The 23,044-nt window shown below is 42.8% G+C and overlaps 1 protein-coding gene across 4 annotated transcripts in view; it reads right to left on the bottom strand.

Annotated features, from left to right (window-relative positions):
- Positions 1-745: 745 nt before the first annotated feature.
- The window catches only part of KSR1 (kinase suppressor of ras 1), a 63,244-nt gene continuing 40,945 nt past the window's right edge, over positions 746-23,044 (bottom strand). For 2 of the 4 annotated variants that reach the window (XM_032200774.1, XM_032200771.1), the window contains 18 exons: positions 21,872-22,019; positions 19,226-19,697; positions 17,796-17,800; positions 15,935-15,995; positions 15,087-15,170; positions 14,492-14,553; positions 14,281-14,387; positions 13,809-13,977; positions 12,520-12,561; positions 11,838-11,892; positions 11,513-11,558; positions 10,072-10,451; positions 9,128-9,224; positions 8,269-8,402; positions 7,703-7,834; positions 7,261-7,396; positions 6,769-6,902; positions 746-3,668 (listed from right to left, as the gene is read on the bottom strand). In XM_032200774.1, the coding sequence (XP_032056665.1) occupies positions 3,590-3,668; positions 6,769-6,902; positions 7,261-7,396; positions 7,703-7,834; positions 8,269-8,402; positions 9,128-9,224; positions 10,072-10,451; positions 11,513-11,558; positions 11,838-11,892; positions 12,520-12,561; positions 13,809-13,977; positions 14,281-14,387; positions 14,492-14,553; positions 15,087-15,170; positions 15,935-15,995; positions 17,796-17,800; positions 19,226-19,697; positions 21,872-22,019 (2,343 nt within the window). In that variant the 3' untranslated portion in view covers positions 746-3,589. Of the gene's footprint in view, positions 5,368-6,768; positions 6,903-7,260; positions 7,397-7,702; positions 7,835-8,268; positions 8,403-9,127; positions 9,225-10,071; positions 10,452-11,512; positions 11,559-11,837; positions 11,893-12,519; positions 12,562-13,808; positions 13,978-14,280; positions 14,388-14,491; positions 14,554-15,086; positions 15,171-15,934; positions 15,996-17,795; positions 17,801-19,225; positions 19,698-21,871; positions 22,020-23,044 lie in introns of all 4 variants that reach the window. The other 2 variants (XM_032200770.1, XM_032200772.1) reach the window with 2 other exon arrangements.

Genomic DNA, 23,044 nt, shown 5'->3' with positions numbered 1-23,044 from the left:
TCGGATAGGATTTGTCGCAAGAGTCCGAGCGGGTTACAGCCAAAAAAAACGTGAGCGGCCTCCTGGCTCCACCTATTAAAGTGGTTGGAGGAAAGGTCTGCCCGCTGCTGAAGGCCCCTTACGTCTGATCCTGCCACGGGTACAGCACAGACACGCTGAGTACGGCCTGTGGGAAGGATGCAGCGACTGACAGCTAATACCGGGAGAGGAAAGGAAATAGCTCAAAGGCTGTGGGTTAACAAGTCTATCTAGTGAAAGAAGCCAATAGGACGTAGTGCTCCTCTCTGTAGCCCTTGCCCTCGTAGGCTCTAATACTGTTTTTTACTTTTCCCTGGCAGGGGTTTTGGAGGGTTACAGTAACACCGGGAAACAAAGGTTTGTCAATCCTGCTGCAGGGAGCGGTGCGCTCAGGGTGCCCACGTCCCGTCAGCCAGCACGTTACCCCGAAACCCACCGGGGATCACGCTGGTGAATGGGGTGCCCCAAAGTCGGGGTGTTTGTTGCTTAGCTGAGCTCGCAAGGATAAGGGTCAGGGGGCTTCAGGTGGGACAGGGGCTGGGGGTGCCCCTCGGCTTCATGGCCAGCCTGCCTTGCTGGGGCAGGGCTCAGCGTTGGGCTCACGGGACAATGCGGGGACCTCCAGGGCTCGCCCAGCCCTGGCCCTGGCTGCCACCCATCTCCACAGGGCTTGGCGGGGCAGGAAGGTACAAGGCAACGGGGAGAAAAAGCTCAAAACACAATTCTGTAATGCTTGCTTTATCCAGAGCAAAGATTTATTCACTGAAGAGATTCCTACATACCCAGAATTTTATTAGCATAGAGTGCACTTTGTCTTTTTTTTTTTTTGCTGGTTGCATAAACTAATACAGAAACTGTTATTAATACTAACAATTTTTAATTAATTTAATAGCAATTCTGGAAGACACTCAGTTGATAGAAAATATAAAAAAAATTCTTTTACTGTACAAAGTTTACATCACATTTGAAAAGAAAACGTGTCCATTTTCACCATATTACAGACTCCATTTACATTCACTACTGACATGTGGCTATTGTAGCAGCATTGTACAGCCAGCTTCACATTTACAACTCTACAATGGTACAGGCTTACCGTGCTTCACGCCCTTACACCAGCACACGAGGAGACAGCACACGTGACAGTACAATGCGACCGAGACCGAATGACTGTCGCTTGGTTTGCAACATAGTAAGGGATAAGAGCTTGACTTCACAGCTGTACAACTCCACTGGTTTTGTTTGACTTCTGTATCACACCAGCTGATTAAAACAAATATTATCCCAGAGACAGTAATTGGTCCCTGCTCTCTGAAACAACTGGGTTCAGGAGGCTGGGTTTTGCTTTCAAGGGCAATTTATGGGAGTTGAACGCAAATCCAAAGAAGGGTTGAATTGGGATCTCAAATCTCAGGATTTAAAGACGTATTTTGAAACCCTTCCCTGGAGCAGCAGGACAGGATTCCCACCACCAGGCACTGCTCGGCCGGTGTGCAGGATAAGCCTCCCGTTGGCGTTCCGCACGCCTCAAAGCGCAGCACGAAGGGACGTGAGGTTTTAGGCAAGTGGCCATCCTGAAAGCAGGGGACCAGTGCTGCTCTTGAACTACACCTGCAGGCAGTCATAGGAGAAACAATTTTTCTGTGTTTTTCAATACTATTGTTTTGTTTTAAGCTGGCTAGTCATCAGTGCTGGCTGTCCATCCAGCCACTCACCTTATTAAGAGTGATGAGAATACATTGTTTGCTCAGCATTGTGCTTGCCCGTGGCCGCAGCAGCGTTACCGCTGCTGAGCAGGTGAGGACAGGCCGAGGAAAGGCTGAGGGTTTGGGAGCTGGGCTGCTGCAACCAAGGGAGGGCTTCGGCCTGGGGGTCTGCCTCTCAGCATCACTATGCCACGTGTTCCTCCCCACTTTTGGGGGTATGGTGCTGTTGTTACTTCAGCAGCACTTGCTGGGAAAACAACCTCTGTTTAAGCCTGTGGCACAGTATTATTGTGAGAGAGCAAACAGCAAATCCTGACGAGAAGCAGGTGGTGTGGGTTAGATGCACAGGGTGCATGGAGGGGGGTTACTTGCTTTACAAAGTTGGAGGGAGGAAGGAGGTCGAGTACCACAATGCCACACCTGGCTACCACCAAATTGTGTTTTAATTTGAGACACATCTTAAAAGTCAGTCACTGTAGCACAATATTTCTAAGAGAATATAACTGGGTTACGCATGTAGCAGGAGTGAAGCTCTCTGCTCAACAGGACTCAGAAGTCTTTTGCCACTTAATTTTCTATGAAAGTCAGCCATCTGTGAAATAGCCAAATTGAGGGCCTGCCCCTTTGCATGCTTTATGGAGGACTCCAGAGCTCTTCTCTCTGTGATCCTCATTTCCAATCCTTGTAATGATGGTGAACAGTATAGAGGAGGAGTGTAATGTACTAGTGTTAAGTGGGATAATGCATTGGTCTCCTTAAATGCAGTAATAATGTGTCCTTTATAAACTGCATATTACACAATGCAGCATGTGTTTTGTTTTATGTCTTAAAATTAACTTTTGAAACAAGTCTGAGCTGTTGGATTGTAAGGTTTTTGTTGTGCTTAGCTTTTCCCAAAACTACTGTTGAGTCCTAAATGCCTTAAAACCAACAGCTTGCAAACTTATGTGTCTGCCTCTAGGAGCCAGTTAGAGAGGGCACAGGGGAGAGAAATGGATAGCTTTTACTCTTGTCTTTCTTGCCTCTCCCTGGAGCTCTGGAAAATATCGCTTGTTCTGTAAATGGGGTGGTGATTGGGCCAGTAAGCATCTAGTCTGGCTGAGCAGCGTTACGATTCCAACAGTGCTGTTAGGTCAGGGGACTAGAATTTGCTGTGCCTGAAACTGTGGAAGAGGAATTTGGCAGCTGGGAGCTTGCCTTCCCCGTGTGCATGGAGCTAAACCCGATCTTGGCAGCATGTCAGCACCCTGCTCTGGGGGGCGATAACAAACTCCCCTGTAAGAAGTAGATTTGTATTAGTGTAACTTAAACCAAGGTAACCCAGAGCTTGGACCAACCCTGCTGAAGCAAATCACGGAGTAATCACAAACTGAATAATCAGTTTGGAAAAATCATAATGCAATGGATCAGTTTTGCCTTAGTGAAAGGAAAACATAATTTTAAATTATGTTTTAATTTTATGAGCTGCATAGCTGTTCTGAAAGAAGCCACTTCCACCTGTCTTAGGGAAAACAAATGCTTTGAAGGCAGAAGACAGCTCTTATTTACACTGCAGACGCAAGAAGGAACTAGAAATAGGTTGGTTTCTTTTCAGTGCTATTTGAATGGCTGTAGTTAAGCTTGATTCACCGTTTATTATGTTTTAAAAAATATAGTTCACACAAAAGTATCATGTAAACATTCTTTAAATAACTGCTGGTGCTCAGGCGGAATTCAGACTTTTCAAACAACACAGGCCTGTGAACTGATGGTCGTGCGGCTTTCAGCTGTGGCTGCACCAGTTTCGTAGCTTAGAAGATTCAGTGAAGGTTTCTGATGCTTTGTGTAAGTAGGTAGACAACATTATCACAAGACAATTAAACGCCATGCTATATCTTTTGATTACTTGGTTCCAGGATTCCCAAGCCAAATCTTTCAAAACGCAGGACAACCTTGCTACTGTTAATGCTGAAAAGAGGGAGGAGGTAAAGGGAAAGAGTTGTTTATTTTTGTTTCGTTGTTGTTTTTCCCCCTGTAAAGCTACAGTCATATAAACAGAAATTTAAATGGGTTGGATTCTGGTCTCATACAACTTCAGATCATCCAGCAAAGAGTTTTAAGAAATTAAGCAGCAAACATGTGAACTTACTTATGCTAACCTCATTAGTGAAAAAATACAACTCAAATGGGAGAAGTAGGAGATTTTCATAAATACTTAAGGTGGGTAGAAGACCTGTTTTCAACAGGCTTCTGGTTTCCTTGAAATAAAAAGGGAAGGAAAAAATTACTTAGTTTTTGTTTTGGTTTGATTGTTGTTGTTTTTTAAGGGAAAGGAACGGTTCTGACAAGGTACATCAATCACTTCAAAAAAACCATTTGCTCCTCTTTATAGATTGTAGCAAGTGAATAAAGATGTCTTTTCCTTCACCCTTAAGCTGTTAGCATAGCTGTAAACATTTTCACTTCAAAATGCCTTCTTACACATATGCACTCAGGTGACAGCAAAGCAGACAGCCTGAATACATTCTTTTTGGTGTTGTGTGCAAGCATCTGACTTTCTAAAAGAATGAATATGTGGATGTATTTGTCCTCACTGAGGACAGTAAGAACCTCTCTCCCTGGTTCCTGGTGCTTACCCTCCTCTGTCCCTATTCTTTCCCCTTGAAAAAAAAAAATCAAAATCATGAATTAGTAAGGAATGAAAAAATCTTTTCCAAAAAGGCACATAATTGTGTTACCTACAATTCCGCAAAGCTCCTAATGTGAAGTCAGGCATTTTGCTGAACAGAGGATGTAAACACGAGCAAACCATAGAATTCAAAACACCAGATTTGCAAGGGGAGGAGAAAGGAGGAAAGCCCTTCAGTCCCTCTCTTTTGCACAGCACTGTAGCTGACCTCAGCCAACCCACGTGGGCCAGTTTTGGGCACCACTGGGGGCCTGTTCCCAAGTAGGCTAAGGGACTGCAATCTGCCCCAAGCAGAGCAAGGACCATCCCTCTTTTCATGCAAGAATTACCCTTGCACCCCCTGAAAAAAACTGCCCCTCAGTTCAATGCTACCTGGCTCTCATCCCACAGGAGGACCGGCGCAATCTGGCCCTTGAGTCAGGGTGGTTTGCAACACAAGTGAAGTGTTCACTTGTCAGCTGTGCCTTTTGAAAAACGCACCTGGCTCTGTTTGGTCACAAACCCCAGCCCTGCACTAGGGCTGACAGCACAACCTCAGACTGCAGCTAGGAGAATGCAGCCTTCTGCCTCACGAGGCCTGGGGGACCTGCGCATCCTGCCCGTGTCCGCAAACCCCCGGCCTGCTGGGCAGGACGCCCGGCCCTGCGCTGCGTGCACCTGGTTAGTCAGAGAGCAGATCACTAGGCCCTCTCCAGGAGGGAGCTACAGCCCGATGAAATGCTTCAGAAGTGAGAGATGGCCACGTTGTTAGACAGTAACTTCTTGCAGACAGTTGTTGTTATTCAAGCTAACAGCCCACACCAAGCAGAAAAAGGCAGAAAAGGAGAATTCGGATAAAGTGTTGATTATGTCCATGGGTTAATTTCGTGGTTTTGTTTTCGCTTTTTTAAATGGAAGGTGATTGTCCGAGTTGCCGGTTAGGATGCAACAGATGGAAGCATGCAAGGTGGAACCCATTATTGCACCAGTAGCTACAACCTACAGAGAAATATGGGAGGGGAGGGAAAAAGACACCGTGAGAGTTAGTCTTCAGTTATTTAAAGCAAGCCCTTGTGAACTATTATAAAGCTTACATCAGAACAAAGCGTGGGGTTAGTGCAATATTTCTCAGCAGATCTGTTGGAGGAGATGTGAACGTGTCTGTACTGGGTTTGGATCTGATCTCTGCCTGACGTGGCTGTGGAGAGCCTTCCAAGTGTGACCTGAATGTGATGTACTTTGCAGGGACTAAAAAGCAACTGAGCTGCCTGCATTTCCATTTCACTGAGCACTACTTCAGCTGTCAGCATTGATACGTAATGCTGACACTTAAAGTAATTCTCCCCTGTTACATGCTTTGAGCAGAGAAGTAGTATTAATACATGCAAATGTGCAGGAACCAATTGCAGTAGGAGGGGGAGGGTCTGCGAAAATAATTAGGGAAGCTGCTCTGCAAGGCACAGTTCCACAAGCTGTTCATGAAGAACTCCCTATGGAAACACTAATCCAGAATAATCACTTGGCAAATTACTCTGGAAATGAGCACTCTCATGAACTGACTGCCCAAATGGGAAGCATTACTTCAAGTTAATTTCCAATGTGCTGGTAGAGGACAATGCAGGGCTGTGTGACTGCCTGCATGGGAATGTGCAGACAGCTTGGGCTCTGGCTGCTCGGCCCTGTCTGGTTAGGTAGGGGAAAAGATGCCAAACAGCCAGAGTTAATGATCCAGCCTAAGTGGATCTGATAGTATGGAGAAATGAGGGCATGAAAGTGGTGCCACACAGAGCCATCGTGGTGGAGGGCACTGTGTTTCTGTGGAAAGGGAAAAAAAATAACAAAGGACACTGCGGTATCATGCAAATCTCCTGGCAAAGAAACGGTTATAACACCATTTGAACAGCATGATCCTCCTCTGAGACAGAGGAGAATTAAAGAAATAAAAACATTTCTTAAAAAAAAAAAAAAAGAGAGAGAAACTGTCACAGCTGCGGCAGGATGATTGAAGGGAAGGGGCAGCAGAGCTGAAAAGCGCCCACCTGAGGTGGCCGGTACAGAGCTGGCCACCACAAGCTGTGCCTGGAAGTAGTTTGGCAAGCGCCTGGGTTTTGTGGAATGAGCGCTCCTAGGGGAGGCACGAGGCCGTGGCTCCATTTCTGCCAACTGGAGTTTGTTTGCAGACCCTGCTGTGTGCCCAAAGCGGGGCTGTACAGCACTGGAGATTAGGCAACGGTGTCTGAGGTGGGAATTTCGGGCTGTTCTGCTAGAAAAGCAGAACAGCGCGCAGTTACTCTGCTACTGAAGGGCTGACGGACCCCAGGAAGGCAAAATAAAGCACAGGAATTACCAGTTAGCAGTTTCTGAGCAGCACAAGTATTCTCAACAACAGCAGATACTCACTCAGCAGACTTCCAGAAATGCCCTGGATGGGAGAGACGACGATTCAATTTTGGCAGTTTTTCAAGCATATCCATGAGGACAGTGAAGCTAGGTCTCTCACTGAGATCAAATGACCAGCATGCTGAGAGAATTTCCTGCAAAGGACATTTCAGGCTCATTATCTCCACTTAGTTCTCATGTCAGCTGTTCAGACCAAGCAACTGACTGAGCAGTGTGATTTGTGGGAGCCCAGCTAGAGCTGCTTTTTAACAGACGTTTTGGACATTCTAATAATCAAACAGTATCCTGTGTACCAGCAGATGCCCACTTCTGTACGACAATAATGGGAAGAGACTTGGAATCTAACCTGTCTCATTCTAATCTGTTCTCTCTCCTGCCCTTTATCTTTAGAGTTACAATAAGAGTAAAATAAATCCCTTTAAGCAGCTCCCTCTTTTCCAGCATCCCCAGTGAACAGCTATTTGGAAGGTCTCCTGCAACTGATGTACTTACATTCACTTCTTTCCCCAAACTAACAGTTGCAAGGACTTGTTTCACTCCTTCACCACTTCCAATCTGCCAGATGAGTGCCTCTGCAGGCTGGTTCTTGAAGGGCCATTCTCTTGCTTGGAGCTCATACCACACAGTCCTGCAACATCAACAGAGAAATCAAGGCTTTGTCCACTCTTAAAGAGAAAGATGCAAAACCCTGACACAGTCCCAATTTCTTCAGATAAGCTGTGGAAGGCGTATAAAGCTGTGCAGCAAATCCCTCCCAGCCTACCCACCTCCCTGTCAAACTGTCCTGCCCACATCTTTTGTAGCAGGTGAGGAAAACACATCCTCGCTAAAATCCTCAATCTGAGAAAAGAGGGTCGCTGACTGGCAGGGCTCAGGTCTGTATCATGTCTCATTTGGCAAGCTCCCATGGTACTCTTAGGTATTCTTCTCTTACCCAAAGGCATAGATATCTGCAGCTTTGGAGAAAGGTAGCTTGTCTTCATCTTTGCCAGGGGCCATCTCACGAACAATTTCAGGGGCCAGGTAGCACAACCAGTCATGAGGCAGCTTCAATTCATTCTCCCTCCTGAGTTCAGAAGAAAGAAACCATACTGAAATGCTATCGTGTAAAGCCAGAACCAGCACATAGCTCATATTTATGCTTTGCCTAATGCCTTTATTTACTGAAATGTTTTGTTTTGGCTAACATTTTCTATTTTTCTAGCCATATTAAAAAAAAAAAAAGACATGTAAGTGTTGGCCTGACTATACAGCTCATTCTTGGGCTTGAAGTTATTTTTGTTCTGAGCCTTAGTTTATACATAACTTTCTAGCTGTGTGCTAGTGGATGTGTAGAAAGGACTCTGCTTTCAAAAAAAGAAGTGCATATTCCAAAACGTTTTTAAGTACTAAAGCAATCACCACTCCTTACTTGTACTGTGAAATGCATCAAAATGTTTCCTTATTTGATCATTATTTATCACTCTAGAAGTGGACCAAAGCATTGAAACCTCCACCTACCTTCCTTCCTGAACCACACCTGAAATCCCAAATAATCCGAAGTCAGTGATCACAACTTTTCCATTATCATAGAAAACATTCTTGGATTTCAGATCCTTATGTACAATCCCCTTGGCGTGAAGATAGCCCATGCCCTAGGAAAAAGTTGATATTCAGAGTTGTCTTTTTATTTTCTTGTTTACAAGCCTCTAACTGGGCATGCTTTGCTTTGTTGCTTTGTTACACACATTTACTCCAGAATAAATAATGAATTTTAAGTGAGGACACAGCAACTGTCTGGCTTATGCAGGAAGGGTACAGGGAAAGTCTGCAAGGAGATTTTAGCTCAGTGCTCAGCCTCTGAAATGACGCCATTCTGGAGTCTGTATGCGTAAGAACAATGAGCTACTGACACAAGCTTGCTGACGAAGATCACAGGATACTTCTGCCAGGAAGAAAACCAGCAGAAATGCTGCTCAGTTCAGCAGAAACACTGCAACAGCTTTAGAAATGTTACTTCGGTTGAGCAATACTGTAAGCAAGTACTGGAAAACTGTGCAAGTCTGGGGGAACACGTCTACCTCAGAATGCATTAACTTAGGAAATGTGTCATGCATTTCTTCATGTTTCCCCTTACCAAAATTCTCCCTCCCCAGCCCCTTACTAGCAAGCAAAAAGTCTACTTCTATTCTTTCAGGTCCTTAGCTTACTGCCCACTTCTCTTTATCCAATTTAATGTTTTTCCTGCTGCAACACCCTGTGGCAAGTTACAGGTGTGGCTACTGAGAGCTACTGAACCACCCCCGCTGTGCGCTCTCAAGGCTCTTGCTGAGGCACTGCTCACAAAGCAGATGTCTGTTAGCAGGATGTATGCTCTTACCTTAATGATCTCCTGTGCTATCTGCCTGGTTTTATTAATATCCAGGGATATCTTGGGATCCCTTACAAACGAATGAAGCGTCCTTCCTTTGCAGAAGCTACAGAAAAGAGGAACAGTCTTGAAAAATGCCTTTAAAACATTGGAGGCAAACAAAAATCAACACTGGATGCTCAACTGGTTTTCTTATGTTGACAGAATCCCACTCCTACTCGAACTGCTGGGAAATGCCATTTCAAAGAATTTTAAGGGCCCAATTGATTCACAGCTGTACGGGTGTACACATGTACAGGTGAGCCACTGTTAAAGCACATTCAAGCGTATACAACAAATGCTTATGTGTTTCTTCAGAGGCCCAGTTCTTGCTATGCTATTCTGACAGCTGAAGTCCAGTTTTCAAAACCTGAGCACCGGCTTCTGCTGGGGCTACTGCTCACTTAAGCAGGAAACTTCCTTTGGAACTGACAACTGGAAATGATTAAGTACCACCTTGCCAAGCTACGAGAGTGGCATGCTGCTGGCCTGACTTAAATTCAGCCTTCATATGAACATCCCCAAAAGCTGTTATCTAGGGGCTAAATAATCCTAATAGCAACAAAATACTGAAGACAGAAGAGGAGAGAAAAATAGTAATATTCTTGCCTAATCAGCGAGTGTCTCTAAAAGGAACAGAAAGGATCAGATAACTGTTGTATTATTAACCTCAAGTATTGTGTTATTGCCATTGTGCTGAACTGGATGCATCTGGAAGTAGGTGACAGAGGAACAGCTTGTTCCAGATTTTTTATATATAATTATTTTAAACTATAATACATACATATAATATCACAAATACTTTATTTGTTATGCAAATATATAATTTATATAATTATAGAACTTTATTCGGTATTATTACTATTGGCAGTAAATATGTATAGTAATACTGAGATAAGGTGCTATATCCTCACCTGGTGATGATTGCTAAATGAGGAGGGTTCATGCATGCTCCCATGAAAAGCACCACATTCTCATGCCGGGTCTGTCTGTAGTTCATCACCTCCTTTTTAAAGAGCTTGAGATGATCCTGATTGTTCCCATCTATCTCCAACAGCCTGATGGCTACTTCTCCATGCCATTTCCCCTTGTGAACCTTCCCCCATCGCCCTTGGCCGATAGGATCCCCTAGTTCAATCTGTTCAAAGGGAATGTCCCATTCTTGCAGGTAGACGCTGGTCTGGCTAGGTTTGCGATAAATCATCCCTTGCAAGCGTGGCCGCCTGTTTGGCAGATCTTCCACCTCATCCTCATCATCTTCGGGTTCTGATTTGTTACTCTCTGGTTCTTCCACCTGTTTATAAAAAGAGAAAAGAAACCTGTGCTGAGGGACAAAGCAGCCTACCAGCCAGCGACAGAGGCTGTTCTGAGAGGACTTCAGTGGGCTGGATGGACATACTTGACTACGGCTCAAAGATGTGCTTCAGAGGACAAAGCCATTTCAGAAAGCTACAAAAGACATCTTCTGTATGTCAGTGTGTGCCAGTGAAGACACGAAAGGCTTTATCCCATTGAGTTAAACTTCTAGAACCAGCACCAACATCTAGGGGCTCAGTGTCACTCAGAACATGGCCCTTCAGTAAATGAAAAAATGCTACAGACCATTCCAAAAGGAAGCCTCCAAAACCACTTCTCTCTCCAAACAAATGTGGGGTGCTGAGTTTCGAGTTTGTGGTGTTTCTTCTTTCTTATGTTGCTGTTGGTGGTCGTGGTGTGATTTTTGTTTTTGCTTGGTTGTTGGTTGTTGTTTTTTTTTGTTGTTTTGAGATTACTAAAACTGTCCTGTAAGACTTGCTCCAAAAAAATCAGCAAGCTTGACACAAAATCCAGTAATTTGTGCTGAAATCATTGATTCTACCTCTATTAGTTTACCCACCCCCAAATAAACCCATTTCAGAGTCCGTACTGCCAGTGGAACATGTGCTTAGGCACTAAAGAAATCACACAATCTTATGGATTGTGCTTGCAGGATTTACCATGAGCTAACCTGAACACTGGAGGCACCTACACGTGCAGCACTTCCAGATTTGAGGTCTGCAGGGTACGTAGACCTCGTAACTCCAGCAGGAGGCCTGCAGCTCTTGTAACGTACAAGCAGCTGCACCAAACTGAGCGAGCCAGACATTTGAAATATGTCATCTTAGCCCAACTAGAAAAAAGTTGTTTTTATTACAAGTACTTCATTGTTTCAGCCTAGCTGCAGAAATCATGAGTTTTCAATTGAGATCTTTGCAGTACAGTGGAACTGAGGTGAGGCCCAGCTAGTCTACTCCCACAGTTCCACAGCCACAAATTTTATGTGGTACTTAAACGTGCCACCTCTGACTGTACACAAGGGCAAACCAGAAAACCTACCTCTGCTTCACATTCAACTCCATCTGCGTCTGGCTGTTCCTCAGCTCTAGCAAGAGAAGACAGAGTTACAATGACAGTAATGTTTACATGTCCACCTGAGCTGGAAAAGTAGGCTGCTACATATGCCATTAGTGGAGTACGTAGTGAGAAGTAGTAAATAGAAAACAGATCTTGATAGCACTATAGTAGGTCAAAGGAAAATACAATTACTGTTCCACTTAACAGGGAAGAACTTTCTAAGCTTACTGTGGCAAGTAAGAGAGTAAGATCTGAAGATTATCAGGTAAACACTACAGAAGAAAAAAAAATTAGAAACAATACTTACTTAGTGTCTGCAGCTGTTTCTGAAGGCTGTGCTACTTGTGCAGGACTGGGAATTTCTGGGAAAACAAAAAAAAATGATACATATTTTACATGATCTCTTATTGATCTGAAATTTAAACATTACAGTAACAGGTATTTGCTTCTTATTTAGGAATTAGAAAATAAATTCAACCCCTGACCATAGGATTTTATACATCTACTTATTAAAAAGCATCCTAATCTTTCCTGTACTTACATGGCTGTATATTACCAGCTCCAGTCTCCTTCACATTCACTTACCTAATTACCAAATATGAATTGTTGCATCATTCTTAAATCCCACAGGCAAGAAAATCAGTTCATAAAAGTGAACTCAAGCACTCTTGAACTTTGGACCTATTTATACTAAGCATATAACCCTAAAAGTTATCCTTTATGGAAGAAAAAACACAGCTGTGTATAGAATCCCATAGTAGAAATCTGTTGTTTTACAACTGAATATTAGCAGTTGTACCTTCGTACCTAAATACAAGGAGAGAGTGGCCTGAATTATATATTGAGATACATTTCCGTTGTATTGCACACTTTTTTTTTTTTTTTCCCTAAAAGCAGAATTAACATTCTTGAGCAGCATGCAGAATTTTACCAAAAAGTTACTTTTTGGCAGCAGAAGCTGGTTAGTAGAATTAAAACAATCAACTCACCTGGGAAGATAAATTGTTGTCTATGCTGAATGTAGTAGGCAGCTTTTTTTAATAAAAGGACAGCAAAAAAAAATTATGAGGAAGGAAAAAACAAAACAAAACAAGTTAGAGGATCATCAGCACGTGTCCCGTATGCATTCAATGAATTAGTCCCAAGTCATTGTTTAACTGATTAGTAGATTATCAATCAGCCTGCTTGAGGGGGGTGAATTTTAGCACATGCATCTTTCAAAGACTAAGACAGATGATACCTATCAAATAAAAGCTATGTTACCAATAAGCTAACAGTCTGGTGGGAAAACAATACATTCGGACTTGAAGTGGCAGAAGCAAACTTTGAGAACCTACGGATGCTTAAAGGCAGGCCTGGATAAAAGCTGGTGCTTCAATCCTTTCTTATTTCTTCAGCTTCAGCTTTTCCAAGACGCGTGCAAAGAGGCGAAGCTCTGAGCCATTTGCAAGCATTTATTTTTTTAATCTCAATGAATTTGAATTATATGTCCTAACAAAAGTAGTTGCAGTAGAATTCTTGATCTAAACTGGCACTGCTTCTGCTCCTTACGAGTAGGCAAGATCAGATCAAAAGTTTGATGCACAATGCAGCAGTATTAAAGGCTAGATGCAGCAGGTACTGAGCTGCATGTGACTTCATTTCCAGATAGAAGGAATTAGGTTTGTTCTCACTATGTAAGTCTTGCCTCTATCAGCTTTGGTAAAGACTGCACATTTGTGTCCTTAATCTGTAAAGTATGTGGAGTAAATTACTTTCACCATACACATCTGTCGGATGTTCTAAAAATGAGTGTTGGTTGTTGGTTATCTTTTGGAAGATAGTGATCGAAGTAATTCATCCCAGCTCTCATTTTAATGTTTTGTTCTAGCAATCAGCTTACTTATTTGGTCACCAGAGGTTTTAAATCATAAAGCAGGCAGCATGCATTTTACAGTACAATAAGAAAAGGGAAGAAAAAAAGAGTATCACTTTTTTTTTTTTTTTTAGTACTCTTCAGAGAAAAGGAAAGCAGAAAGACCATATCATGTAAGAAAAGTACTGGCACTCCTCAATAATTTGTCTCCTGCAAAGGTATCTTGTCGATACAACTTTAAAACTTCTAAAAACAGATCATTTCCTTTTATCAGGTATCAGAACATACTTTCAAATTTTGCATAAGATACAACTATATATTCAGAAACCTGAAACTACTTAAAAAGTCGTGGTTAGCCTCTGCTTGCATAGATGCCTTTTTCATCTCCGCAGAGTTTTTTTCTCCTGGAAGAGATGGGCTTACCTGGGAAGTTAAATCGTCCATCCCTCTGGCCCATGGGAGACGGGTTTGGGGGAGGTGTTGCACTAGGAGGATTGGAAGACTGGAAAGGTGCTGGAGAAGATGGTGTGGAAGAAGTTGTAGAAGAGGGATTACTGCTGGAGTCCAGATGATTTATTGCTGGTGGATGCTCCTGGAAAGCAAGAAAAATTGCTACTGAGAAAATAACAAAAATACAGATTTCCCCTCAATGTTTACTGAACAACGGAGAGAAGAAAGCTGTTCCTAGCCTCAATCATGGCATAGTTGCTTTAAGTGAGTAGGGGGCTGGAGCTGTGCACATCCAATGCTTTACAAGCTGGAAACATCACATCCCAAGGTCTCTTTGCATTGAGGTGCTATTCTTGCTCCAACCAGCAAGGTACTACTGTGACCTCTCCTTACTGTAGCTCCCCTGTGACTTACAGACAGAAGACTCACTTCTGTCACCACATACCTTTTTAGTTAGTGCTTTGGGAAGAGTTCCGAACTGCGGTTCTGTTGGTCTGTCTACTGGATTATTGATATCAGAAGGGACAGACTCTGTTCTCCTTATTTTGGTTACTGAAATCAGATTGGAGAAGGGAGGGAAGAAAACCTTTAAATCAGACTTGCTCTCACGATACCATCGGTTACACTGAAGTGCTAAGAATCTGTAGAAAACTTACTGGGGAGGAAGGATATTCTGCAAGCAGGTGCCTCTTTAGTACATTTGTTGTGACATTTTAATCTAAAAGAGAAACATTAAATGTTAAACAGCAACTTTTCTTTCCCCAGAAGAAGAAGCCAACCTTAATTTGTACTACTTATGCTAATCTCAAAGAGAGTTCTGGAAAGCTCTGGGCCCCAGAGCAGGCCCATACATTTATATGAAGAATCCTGTTATGTACACCATTAGGCTAATGAAAGGTAGGTAGACATCTTAGTATCTCGTTTATTTCTAATATCATTATCTTCACTGACTCCTGTCCTACGACAGGGATCTGCTAAAATTTCAACATTCTGGACTTTCAGAATATGACGGAGAAAACCAAGGCCTTGCTGTTATTTAGGCATCCAGTTCCCACTACAAGATCTGCCCATTATCAGGTACGAATCCTGTGGCAGGGAACTAAATTTGGTTCCTCCATGTCAGGCTCCTGACATAAGCACATCATGCAAAGCATCCCATTGCCAGTTTGACTGAAATAAAAAGCGATGCCACAGTTAGTAGTGCATATCTTGAGATACTTGTTATGTTAAAGATCATCTCTGTGTGCTTACCTGCAGTACTTGCACTTCACCCCGAACATCATGCTTTTCTGACAGACTTGGCAAATCTGAGATAACCAAGACTTTGTAGAGAACCTAAGCAGAGAGAAGAGGGGAAAAATTACGTTAACTACTATCTAAAGGAACCTAAGCTTGTTGGTAGTTATGGACAAGCCACGCTCCTTTTGCCTCTTCTGAAAGGGGCAAGTGGTGTTATGTAAAAAACTTCTTGATTTTTCTGATCAAAAGCAACTGAAAGAAGGCTGGCATCAATTCTGCTGAACTGTTGCTAGCCCTTTATTCTTGAAACGGGGCTGAGAGGTGCTCAGGGGTGTCCCTGACTGTGGAAATAGGGTGAACATGAACACACGTATCAGAAGGTCCTCAAAATTGCAGCTCAGCAAGACAAAGCAGATTGCAGCTCTGAAGCCCCATACAAAGACACCCATGTGACAGAATATCACCTCCTTCCATAAAAGCAGCTCAAACTGCGAGCTTTGCCTTGTGAAACAAGCAGGTGCTCAGAGGGGGCAGCCAGCACACCCCACGTGCGGGTCCAGCCCACAGGCACGCGCTGCCCACCAGGTGCCGACCCCTTTCAGGTCGGTACTACACTAGTCACTGTGGAACCGCAAGTCAATTGGCCTTGTAAAAAAGATTTCAGGGGCTGGACACATCAGAGACATTAAAAACAGATGGATCTGAAATACAGAGTTACGGCTGAACTTGAGAAAAATGAGGTGCCCAACCCAACTTCAAGCCCATCTAATAACAGCCCTCCCTTCTACAAACACGATAAGTAGGAAGCTGGCCTGGGCTGTCCCCTTCCCTCTGTGGCTTCCACAGCATGCATCACTTACCTGTGTGTTACAGCTAAGCCAAAATCTCTTCGTACTGTTTGAGGGGATCCTTGGGAGAGTTCTGATGGAGAACAAAAGGATATTTTAGGGACGTATTAGTCACCAGCATGCCTACAAGTCTGGATGTAAACACTCATAGATAAGAACTAGCAGCCAGGACTCCAGTAGGAGTACAGCTGAGATTGGTTTGCCTTCTGTGGTAAAACTACCAGCTACTACTCTTATTTTGTTTCACATGGAGGCAATTTAAGGTAAGATTTGGTGGTGGAATCATAATTCTTCCTTCCTTTTGTTAAATCATTATGTTTTATATTTAGGGATTACAGAAGTTCATCTGATTAGGTCTAGGCCATTCTCAAAACAAAGTGGACATTAGCTTACTTTTAATTAGTTTACCACAAATACTATCACCTGCTTTTCATATGGTGTCAGAGTATTCTTTTACACTGAAAATTATTATTACCATTTTTTAGACAGAGCCAGTGTGACCCAGAAGAATAAAATGATTTAGGTCGGATCACTTAGCTAGCCAGTAAATGCAGAAAAGGAGACCTAGACTCCAAAATCCCAGTCTAGTTCTCCAGTGGTTATACCACAAAACTTTGTAAGACCTCTCAAATATTAAGACTCTGGCGTATTTCCTGAATTAACTCTATAGCCATGTTACAAATCTGGAGGAAACTCAATCTGCAGGCAGCAACACAGCTTCAAGACTGGACACTGTCAAGGCTTACAAAAAGACACTTTCTCTCTTTGGCCCTAGATGGCACCAAATTCTCTTTTATGATCACTCCAGTGAACGTTTTAAGGCAGCTGTGGTCTTCTGTATCTTAAGAAAAGGCTGGCATCACTAGCTGTTTTTTCAAGGAATATTGCTGAGCTAGTGTGAACATCCAAACCACAATTAATTGATCGTGCATTAATCATCACATCAGATGTCTAAACCCTTACTTAAGAGTTCTAAGGAATGTAACAAAGTTTGGAATTTAATGGGACTTAAAAGAGCCTACAGGGTAATTTTTAAAACAGACAATATGACTATGTGCACAGAAGCACCAAAAGTCCTAATTTCTGTTTGAATTGTTTCTTATGCCCTTTTTTTTATTTATTGCATAAATTCCACCGGTCTCCACAGAGAAATGCTCAGACGTCTGCTTACATCTCCATTTTAGAATTTTCTCTTTATACTTTTTCATTTCTCAAAGTAATTCCTGGGATTTTTGTTTTAAAGGCCATTAGATAAATGCACGCTGTCTCATCAGGATCAGCAAATGAGATGCATGCAGTCTCATCAGGAGAGATAAAATACCAAATGGCATTGATACATCACTGGATAAAAGCACAAGTCCTAGTCCTGTAAACCCTTAAATATGTGAATAGACTCATCAACATCAGAGAAAGTATTCTGCGTTTAGCAACTTGTTGGAGAGTTTCTCAAAAAGTTGCATGCAAGTGTCTAATTTCAATACAGAGGTACTTGGCAGTGAATATCCAAAGACACTATCTAAAGACAAATGGTTAGATGTGAAGTTATTTCTAGTACCAAGGGACACCAGTATCTGTTCTGAAGTCACAGACAAGCAATTGCACGCAAACCCCTTGCTTTAACCCTCTAAACATCAGTATTCCCCTTCCTTGCTTTTGTTATCTGAAGAAGTACCAGTTACAAAGACCCTGTAAGCATCCTGCAGTTCTTCATCTGGCCAAGCTCCTGTTAAAGTTAACAGAAACTCAGGGATACAAGGCCCTCGTGAGGACCTCCAAAGGCTGCACAGAGATGATCACACTGCAGGTAGTTGGCAAGGACAGGTTCTTCTCTCCCAGTCAATGAAATGAAGACAACCCTGTAAAAATCTCTTACCGAACCTAGAGAACAGAAAAGAAATTTGTTTTTTAAGACATCTATATTCACGTGACAGGATACACACTTTGCTAGAGCAGAAACACTTTCCTGCAGCCTTTGACATCGGATTTACAAACAACTCTGGTTTTGCACAATTTCTTGAAGTCACTCCATAGCCAATATCTGCCTGCCTACAAATCCTAGGCTTTGCTAGGCAGAGCCCCAGCTGCAGCCCGGGAACGGAGCATACAAGAGTGCACCTGAATTTTGGCTTGCAGCTGTGACGTGTGAATGGGACTGTACAACTGAGACAGCTGGAAGGCTCCACAGGGCAGGGTCTGAATGAAGAACGTGCCGGATTTTGCACCTCCTATCATGCTTATCAATAGGACCTGTATCACAGCAGAAACAGGTTCTTACAACTGACTTTCAGTACAAAGCAGTGTGTTGGCCACAGGTCTTTTCAGTTCAAGGTCACATTTTTCACCCATTCTTAAATGGAAACCACTTACTTGCTACGTTTAGAGGCCTGGCAATTTGCACATTTTAGTGTACACTTCATATGCACTCAAAATGTGAAAGAACACCGTACTGCTTACTAGGCCCCACATTTACAATGATTTCCTTCGTGTCAGTGAGCCGGCAGTCCAGTACTACAGCATCAAAAGTCCATCCAAAATCTCAGCTCAATTCTGAGCTACACTAGTTTCCCTTATCTAAAAATGTATTTTTGGCAAGGAGGTCCTGAGTACAACAGGCTCTCTGAACTCTTCCAGGAGGTCAGTGTTATTTAAGTTATAGTGGTCCACTGCCAGCTAGAGAATTTGGATGCTGACCTAAGTTTCTGCAATGTTTAGAGATAGCCAGCGTTTCTGGAAGGCACATTTGTTTCCCGGTTTCAACTATTAGTTAAATTCAATTAGATAAATACCTTTCATCCCACCTTCCCCCCAACAAAGTGCATCTCAAAGCCTGTATCAGTCCAAAAAATACTAATGTATAGCCTAAGACCATTTGTCTTTTTGTGGAGGTATAGTTGTCATATAGACAGATGTTTTGAAGCTCACACTAGCAGCTAAAACACATCTTAAGATAAAACATAAAAGGAAACTAGCCACCAGAACTGTGAGGAACATTTAAGGTCAAAAAAGAATTACAGGATGTGGAATTAGCTGTTAGATATTTGAGAAAATTTGGTGGGGCTCTTTAATAACAGCAGTCATCCCAACCTCCCCAGCAGGTGAAATTTCAAATAAAGTACAGTCAAAAAGACGGTTTTGTGGTTATCTTAGAATATCCCACTGATACAGATTGTAAGACCACGGTGAAACCGCAGTCAGGTAACTGGACACCAGATCTTTTACACAGCATCACAACTGCAGCCCCGAATGCCCTTTGGGATGAATACAGCCCACCAATGCCTGTGGGGAAGGAAGTATCACACTTACTTTATTGGGGGAACATCATCTATCCTATTTCCCAACTGTGATTCGTGGGACTTGCTCCTTGTGAGGGCTGGAAAGTTAGGTAGCAGCTGAAAAACCTTCCGGCAAGGGGGAGGAGGAGTCCGTGGTGGCTTCAACTTATGCCGCCTCTTCGCTTGAGGAGTGGTTGGGGGAGTGATGGTGATGCTATGAGGAGTCCTTGGTGTTAACCTTCCACTGTGTGCAGGGAAGGCAAAAGGGTCCAGGAGGTTATCTGCATAGATAGAAGGTCCATGACTGGAGGAGACAGAATCTGAAGATGTGATTGTAGACACTGACACAGACCGTGCCTGCTGGCTATTGCCCTTGGGAAGGTTCAGTGCAGCGTGAGTCCGTGCGGGTGCAGAGGAGCCAGGGGACTCGGTCGTGTTGGTAGCGCTGTGCTCTCGGCGTGCCTCAGGAAGATTCATCAGCACATCATCTTTTAACTCCCCACCTGTGCAGCAAGCACAGTAATGTTAGATTTGGAAAAAAAAAATTTAAAAAGCTGGTAAATGTATTTAAACTACAAGCTGCTGTTTCCTCCTGTTTTGCATCTAGCCAAGCAACTCCTTCTCTTAAGATCCATCTAAGACATCAGCTGAAGTTGTCTTTCTGAGAATGGCAGTAACTATCCTTTTTTCCTAACTGTATCTCAAAGCTTAAAGGAGGTCTTATGTTGTAAGATGGGCTGAGTTTTAACAGATCGGGGCACCACTGAAGAACGTAGGATACGCATACCTGCGTGAAACAGACACCCGCATCCCCCTGCAAACCTATTTGGATTTGGTACCAACCTGCTTACACAAATCTGTACATCCAGCCTAGCACCCTGACATCTTTCAGATTGGCTTCTGGTAAAGAGAGGAAATCATTTTCTGTTAGATAACAGAACTGCCAAATAACACTGAAAAGCTGTTAGATTGGAATAAAAGGTATTGAGATGTTCCTAACACTCATTTGGCCAACTCTCTCTCTGGCGTGTAACCACTGGCAGCTGGAATACCAAGGCGCTGCTGTTCAGTTACAGGCAGCAGCAGCACTCAGCACAGAATTGGTGTGTTTGTCCTGACTATTAGCTAGAGCTTCACCAGGGACAGACAGCTGGACAAAAAGGAACCACCACAACCTGCCGGATTGCTGGTGGAGCTCAGCACTGCCTTCTGCAATGCTCATCTCTGTAGTTCAGAATAGTCCAGTACAACTCGCAGACCAATTCTAGGTATAAATGGCAAAAACAAGCACAGAGGCCTGCAGGCGGCAAAGCACGAAGGCATAGATTATTGGGATAATCCTGGGGCAGAACTCAGCAGGATAACTCTCTGATTTAATTTTATGTATGTCCTTAATGACTTAAATCAAGGCAAGAAGTCAAAACTTCAAGCCCTGATGTTTCAAACACTGCTCAGTGTTTGAAAAAAAAGATCATATACCTGGGACTAAAACAAAAAAATCCTCTCTCTCAAAACACACTTTTTTTTTTTTTTTTAATGAAAAGAGAGGAACATTAATACAAGTACACTAAAATTTGGGCTAGATGCCATTTCTGTGAGTGGATGCCATGCCTTCTGAACAATGGCTGTTTTTGTCACAGTATGGATGGGAAATATTTGACAATGCAGGATAGGAAAGATTAGAAAAAAGGAAATATGGAACTGAGCTGTTTGTTGGCTTTTCCATTAACTAATCTTTATGATTTGCGAATGGTATGAACTGTCATAATACCAACAGGAAACAGCACCTTTCAGTGACAGATTGATAACTGTTACAAAGAAAGATCTGATGCACACTGGTACCAGTATGCTGTGAGAAACGCTCTCATACCAACCAAATTCACAGTGCTTTGAAAGCAGCCTGGGGCAGGTGACAGGAGAAGACAGTGAAACAGCAATCTGGAAGTGTGTTTGTCTGTTCTTAAATAACTTGGTCAGATCAACTTGCACACTGAACACACATTCCTAATTACACAGTACCCTTCTATACTTAATTTCAATGTAAATCAAGGTTCTTTCTAGCTCTTACATCTGCTACTGGTATTTGGCTAATGATTCTATCAACTCCAGCAGAAAAACAGCAGGAAGCAAGGGTTTTAAAGAGAAGTGAATCAACTGGCAGACTGCAAACTATGCGGTGATAACGGGCTGTCAGAGGAATGTTCTGCTTTTGCAAAGCATTGAGCTGAAAAATACTCAGGTTTCTGAGCAACATCACACTAAACAGAATTGCACCTTCTCTCTGAGCTGGCAGTATTTGGGGAGGGGACTACCCACAAGAAATCTGTTTGCAATCATTAGGTCAAGGATACTGAATGATGGAAGACAACTGGAGCATCAAACTCAACTCTGAACACAAAGGGAATAATCATATAGTTTCTCTTGAGTTGGAGAGGGTACTTCCACATACCTTTATTTCAATAGCTGAACATGATATCAAAAACAAATCCCTTCCATAGCTCTGGATGTGTTTGATCACTGCAATTTCTTGCACATCCAAGAACCACAACCTGAAACTGGTTACAGCATATACCCAAAGACCCAAAGGTTTCTGCAGATTGTCTTACATAAAAGGAAGCAGGATGTGATCTGGGTTGCTGAGAACCTAATGCCACAGAACAGAAAAGGCAGTCTGTACCTGATTCAGTCACCTTCCTTAAGCAGCTCAGCGCCCCATTGAGTCTGGAGCACTCTTCATCTCTGGCACCACATCTCTTCATTGTTTCTTTCACCTTTGACTCATTCATTTCGAGTAAGGCATCTAAGGTTAGTTCCTCCGGTATTCTCTGCAGGGGGGGGGGAAAAAAAAAGTCAATGCACATTTTTTTAATATACATATATAAATAAGACTGTCATTTGGTTTTCTGATGTAGTGCCATTGTCTCACTACCAGGTCTGACCCACGATTTAGTCATTTGGTAGTGCATTTCTCTTAAGGACCTCTGGGTCAGTAATGATCACGCAGCAGCAGCGCTCTAAAGCTTCTCTCTCCTCTCTACACCACAAGAGACCAGGCGTGTGCCTGAGTGTGCTCTGCATCATTAGGATGTTATTGTCTGTCTCCAGTATTGAAGTTAGGATTACAGTTGATTGAAATATTCTTTCCTCTCCTTGTGGAAAGTTTTCACTCAGTATTTTTGAAAAGCTACAAACTGAAGTTCATCTTTTTCATCAAAAAACAAAGCAGGAAAAAAAAAAATTCAGAGAAAGGTATTTAGCTTTCTGGTGAGGAAATAAAAAGTGCAAAGTGTGGAAAATGGCATAACAAAACTACAAAGAGATAGTGACCTCTTCCTTGAGTAATTTTTCCTTCACTGAAGGACCAGCCTTACCAATACCTTGCTTAGAACAATATTTGTGAAGAGCTCATTGTGCCCCTTAATATGCTAATGCCCCAAAATAACAAGGTTTAAATCAGGCAGACACAAAAGATGCAGGACGCTAGAAAGCATGAAATCATCTGACGTTTCCTTACAAAACTGAGCTGTATTGCCTCTCTCCTCCATCAAATGTTTCCAGTGTAAGTCTGCAGCAACTGTGGTTAATAAACAAAACCAGGATACTCAGTGCAGATACCCAGGAATTTCCCTGAACGTTTTGCCTAAACAAACCTCACTGCTGCCTACTCTCACAATGAGATCACAAATTTCACAATATTTGGCCTCTTTCCTAAAAGTTTCATTTCAACTCCTGGAATCATGATACATAATATTTCAACTTTTATTTAAACAGGAAACTTAAGTGTATCTGTTTGACAACAAAAAGCTTGACCCACCCACCAACCCTTCAAACACTAAAAAACTACAAATCA

The sequence above is a fragment of the Aythya fuligula genome, chromosome 20, assembly GCF_009819795.1.
Source record: "Aythya fuligula isolate bAytFul2 chromosome 20, bAytFul2.pri, whole genome shotgun sequence".
Lineage (NCBI taxonomy): Eukaryota > Metazoa > Chordata > Aves > Anseriformes > Anatidae > Aythya > Aythya fuligula.
This window is presented reverse-complemented; position numbering and strand designations above follow the sequence as displayed.